This window comes from Apium graveolens, chromosome 8 (genome assembly GCF_009905375.1).
Source record: "Apium graveolens cultivar Ventura chromosome 8, ASM990537v1, whole genome shotgun sequence".
NCBI lineage: Eukaryota > Viridiplantae > Streptophyta > Magnoliopsida > Apiales > Apiaceae > Apium > Apium graveolens.
In genome coordinates this window covers 198,247,923-198,253,785 of record NC_133654.1, presented here as the reverse complement: position 1 = coordinate 198,253,785, position 5,863 = coordinate 198,247,923, and the positions used below count along the sequence as shown (strand labels likewise).

Below are 5,863 nucleotides of genomic sequence, written 5' to 3'. Positions count from 1 at the left end.
GCAATTAGAGGATGTATTTTGCTTTTTATTGACCCATAATATTTGCGGTCTATTAGTATTGTAACTTTCTGGTATATATATTTTTAAATCCTGAATTATCCTTGCAGTCCCATATCGTAACTTTTTGGTTTAGTTAAATTTCTTGTTAGCCTGAACTGTCAGGTGCTTATCTACTCTGTTGGCCAACTGATATCTATTAGATTTAGAGGCATTTAGGAATACAATTGCAGCAAACCTCTTTGTTCCAGGTTTTATCATGCTGCATTTCCAAGACCAGACTCCATACAATTCAGTTAGAACAGCTCCCTGCCAGCTGTGCTGATCTACGTGTTTGGTGGTTTCTATTTCAGTATTAAAGGCAAGTAAATGTAATATGTATGTTTATTACTTCAGCTCCAGGTAATTTCTAAAGTTCTCTTTCCCTTTGGCAGGGAAAGGGGAATTGGCATCTACCAGCTTGGGTTTATGATGCACAGCATGTGACAATGTGCTGGGGGTGCAGCCATGCTGATATTAACAACTGCATAACTTGGAGGTAATATTCTATATGTATACACTTTTTGCGCTGTAGCTTGTACAAAAGATTACTAAATTGGAATATATACTTCACCTTAATATCTTTAAATAGTAATGACTACGATCCACTTAGGATCTGCTTGCTAGTAAACTAATGGAATAATTGTATATTATACTTCAGATTGAATACAAGTCCATTTTTTTTATTTTACGATTTATGTATCATTTTTATGAGAAATATTGGTTTTGAAAAGGAATTGCATTAGTACAATTTACAGTTCAGAGATGGTTCTAAATTTAAGGCAAACCAGACGGAGCGAATCAATTACACTGTGTTCTGCGGTTCAGGAAAGTAAAGATGAAAAAGAACGAAAGGAAGCTACTGTGTTTTCTCTAGAATGTTTCAAAACGTGGTAAGAAAAGTTGAAGACGAATATTTTAAGGAGGTTCCTTTTATTTCCTTGTCTTTACTTCCAACAAAAGAGCTCGGGTTTACAACTAAGAGAGAAGTACTCTTTGTTCCTTATTTTTCCTTCCCTTCCAAAATTAAACTCAGGAACACAACATGAATGAATGAATTAATAAAACTAAGAGTATTATGCTAAGAGCCAGAAATCTCTGTGGGTTTTGGTGTTGAGAAGGTAGCCTGCATTTGTTCCCTTCTTTTGAACTGCTACACAGGTGCATTTGCTGTTCTCAATCAAATATTCTGCCGTGTCTCCTTTAATCGGTACGTTCCTCTTTTGCTTCCTAAACAAACAAAATCATTTATTTTACCCAGAAACGTAATGCAGATCAAAGGATACAAAAAGTGATGTCTTTTAAATAATAAACCAATAACGCTTACTTTTATCCTAAAGGAATGAAATGATGAAATTTGAGAATGATAGTAGAATCATCAAGGAGTTGGCGAGATTAAGCTATATAATAAACAGTAGAACATCACATACCGGAAATTTCTTATTATAGGTGTACTTGTAGAGTTTGATCATTTGAATGTTTTTAAACATATAGTATCATCTTAGCTCCAACTATTAAACATCAAATAAATGAAAATAATATTAGAAGTTATCCTATTGAAACGTATTAATTCTATATTTCTCTTTAGACCTACAAACGAATAAATGAATTATATAAATTGAAAGGAACTTATAATGTGTCGGTGTATGATATTTAATATCATGAGGCTCCTGAGCACCGATGATAAACTTTTTAAAATGCATCTAAATTTCCCTAATTTCTCCGAATAGTTTTTATATGTTGAAACTTGGCAAGAATGAGATACTAAAATGGGAGTTTCCGTCATCTTATTAAACATAATTTTTCCCTTTCAAAGTTTACCGTACTTTTGAGAGACATGTTTGTTTTGAAATGGTTTGCTTTCATGACTCGATGAAAGGAAATGTATCTAAGAATTACTTACCCTAGGATAGCACTGGACAAGGTTCTGCGCTGTCCAATAATGACTAGATCAATTCCATGCTCTGTACATTGAGAAAGAATAACAGTAGCCTTGTCTTTGGCCTCCATTCCCACCACCTCTACCGTCACGTCAATCTGTGGCTGAACTTTCTTGCATGCGTTCTTCATTTCTTCTAAAAAACTGAAATCTACACTGCTGTTGCCAGAATGGCGGCCGGAATTACTACCAGCAGCATTTTGCTCTTTCTTCGGTGATGTCAAACTATTGTTGCTGCTGTTCTGATTATTACTAGACCCCGGTTTCTTGAAGAAGGGAAATGGGTTCTTCCGGTTTTGATTATTCAAAACATGGAGGAGAATCAAACTATCATTATCAAGAATTGCATGAGACAGTGTGTATTGAAGAGCGGCTGCTGATTCACGGGTGGCATCTGCAATTACCATCACCTTTCGTGCCGCTGTTGCAGCTTTTCCACCTTCCATGGTCATATGATATCTATAGCCACCAGTTACAACCAACCATATATCAAAATGCTTTGATTTCATGCATGCACTACCCACCTAAGCTTATTTCAAATGGATTAAGGAATGGTGGAAGTATTGTTTGATAGGAGGCGGTGAACATATTTTGGGTGTTTATTAATCAAAACAGGGGGATCATTTTTCAAGGGCTGGCTATGATTTTTCATCACCAACTTACAATTTTATGTTTTGTTTTTGCCATCTGCCAAATTAGGAAGTCGTGTTTATTTTTAGCAAAACAAGGTAATAAATAAACTGGACAAGGTCAACCACACCTTGTTTAAAACTTTAGGCTTGTTTTTATGCCAAATTACTTTGGATGACCCTGCAATTGCAAATCACAATACACTGGATTACAGTTCGAGGAAATTTCCCGGGTGTTTGCATCAAATGCTTGGCTAAAATACTGATTTTTGTCAAATTTGCAAATATTTTAAGGTGAAATACTTCGGTTATGTGGTGTTTACTGGTGAGATTAGTATGATTGCAGCTATTTTACAACTCGAATTAATTAGTTTAAAAATTTTCAACTCAATTTGTAAAAAAACAAGATTATAACCTAACTCAACTCAACTCACTTACATGGGTGGGTTGTGTCCGTCTAAATGAGTTAATTTTTTTTATAAAAGAGTGTTTAATATTATTCAATATCGGGCCTTTCAAAGATTTAAGCAAAATAAAATTATGGATTATTATTGAAAAAATAACCAAAATACCTATTTTTAGATGTCCTTTTATCCAAAATACTCATTTTAAAAAAAGATACCAAAAATACACACCAGATACTCCACTAATACCGAAGTATCAGGATGATACGCTACTTACAATAGAGTATCACGATGATACTCCTTTCAGTAGAGTATCATGACTAATACTCCTCTGTTAGTGGGTATCAGTCCTGATACTCCTTTCCCAGTGAATTATTACTTTTAAATATTTAAAAAATGAATAAAAATACAATTTAATAATTTTAAAATTTTAGATGATATTAAGTATCTGGTAGGTATTTTGGGGAGGTTAAAATTCTAGTAGGTATTTTGAGCGATTATTATTTAAAAATGGTTATTTAGGTTTTTCACCCGTTATTATTTACTGCTAATTTTAATTCACGATTGTATATGATATATAAATATAAAACAATGAACATATTTGTAACTTTAAACTTTAATCAAGTTGAATGGGTTGACCCAAAAAAAATATAAAACTCATATTCTATTCATTGAAGCCGGTTTAAATCTTTAAAATTCATTCAAGTATGGAGTTTTTTTAAAATAAGTGAGATAATGTTACGTTTTGATCGCAAACACTACTTCGTCTAATATATATATATATATATTATTTTTCAAAAAAATATATTTTTAAATCCAAATAGTAAATTATTGAAACCTAAACTGAAAAATATATTTATTTTAGAACTCACACTTAAATTATAATTTCATTAATCTCTTTTTAAATACAAGAATGACACGATCACAAGTTCAAAATACTTATAATAACAATAATAAAAGTTTAACCACATAGGCTATATCATGTAGCGAGTAGCGTTGTGGTTATGAAAAAATTAAAAAAAAATGTGCAAAATGTTATATCATTTTGAACCAATTTTCTAGACTATGTCATTTTGAACATTTTATTTCCAAAATGTTTAATTTTAGTCAATATCTCCAAAATATATTGTGCTCCTCTGAGCAGTGAACAAAATTCGGTATTCGATTCGTTTAACTGAACTCCTCTCGGCTCTTTTCTTAAACGAGACGGTCTTGAAGATGAAAATGAGTCCAGATAGGTAAATGAGTCGAGTTTTTTGTCTGTTCGGCTCGAACTCGGTAACTCGATTCATAGATAAAGTTTATATATTACAAATAATAAATTATTACTAATCACTTAAATATTTTTATTAGTACATTTTTTCATCATTTAATAATTATTTAATTATTTTAGAATTTTTGTTTAATTTTCTAAATTTACTTAGTTTTTTTCTAAGAATACTATCAAATATTGTTATCATGATTTATTCATTTTCAATTCTTCACATTTTCATAAAAATCATTAAATAACTTATAATTTACATAAATTAAATTTAAGTGAAATATCAAACATAAAAAAATCGATATTGATAGTTTAAAAAATAATGAACGATTTTTAAACTTATGAATGTTTAAATTATTTAAAATAAAATTGAATATATTCTTAGAACTTTCTTGAAAAATAAAATTACATAGATTAAGAAACAAGTGTAGAGTGTGAGAATATGTATGTAATAGTAATACAAGACTTATATTTAATCTCGATGTAACTTATAAAATTATAAATTATATTTTAAGGTTGGTTGATTGAAAAATATATGAGAATTAGTACTGAACGAACAATCTGACTCGAGTCGTATTCGGCTCAGCTCGGTTATATAATTGAAAGATAAAGTTAGTAATTGATCCCGATATAACTCGTAAAATTATAAATTATACTTTGAGGTTGGTTGATTGAAAAATATATGAAAATTATTACCCGTCAACTCGACTGAGCTCAAGTTCGACTTAACTCGGTTGTTCATTAACAAACTCGTATCGGCTTGGAAACAAGTTCAGTTCGGCTTGAACGTCATTTTCAACTTGATTATTAAACTCCACTAGGCTCATTTTGAAAAAACATAACCCTGTTACAAAAATGGGCTCGGTTGGCACTTGACAGCTCATATATAATTTGAATATATGAAATAGGGTGCCCTTCCGCAACCCCAAATAGTTCTGGTTACCACTTGCCGTATTGAGGCATTGCGTCAGCCCCCGCAATACTTCATTGCAGTAACCGTAAAGTGTCAATGCGGCAACTTCAGAATTAATATATTTTTCAAAGTTTAATATTAGTTTTATTTTGAAATAATTGTAAAATAATAGATGATAAATATATAAATATTTTTAATTCCTGTTTAAATTTATAATTTATTTATTTATTGGTTATTATGTTTTTATTGTATTTACTATGTATATTAATAAATTCTTTATTTAAACAAATTATTACTTAAAATTATGAAAGTACAAAACTGCCCCCGCTGACGCAATGACCCATTGCGGCAGACGGGACCCGGATTTAACCCGTTTATTCCTCAAATCCCTAATTTCATAATAACCCGGGTTTAATTCGTTTTTTCTAATTTATTTATTTTTGTTAAAAAATGAATTTTAAAATATTTTTTCGAACTTATATTTTGATATTTTTAAATTAATATTTTAAATTAAAATATTTAAATTAATATTTTGAATTAATAAAAAAATACTCTCTGCCACCTACAACATTATTTCATTGCCACTAGTGCAATGAAACATTGTGGCAGGTGACTCTTTAACCACCCGTCACAATATTTTATATATGTTGGGGTTGGACCGAACACATCCCGCAATGACGC

General features: G+C 30.9%; 1 protein-coding gene across 2 annotated transcripts; it reads right to left on the bottom strand.

Moving 5' to 3' along the window:
- Positions 1–908: 908 nt before the first annotated feature.
- On the bottom strand, positions 909–2,655 carry LOC141678310 (uncharacterized). Of its 2 annotated transcripts, none has more exons than XM_074484591.1 (2): positions 1,940–2,651; positions 909–1,266 (listed from the first exon to the last, which is right to left on the bottom strand). In XM_074484591.1, the coding sequence occupies exons 1-2, from the start codon at positions 2,482–2,484 to the stop codon at positions 1,113–1,115; spliced, it is 699 nt and encodes a 232-aa protein (XP_074340692.1). In that variant the 5' UTR covers positions 2,485–2,651; the 3' UTR covers positions 909–1,112. The 2 variants fall into 2 exon arrangements, with proteins under 2 accessions (XP_074340692.1, XP_074340693.1); XM_074484592.1 differs by lacking the exon at positions 909–1,266 and adding an exon at positions 1,279–1,547 and having other exon boundaries at positions 1,940–2,655.
- Positions 2,656–5,863: the final 3,208 nt, after the last annotated feature.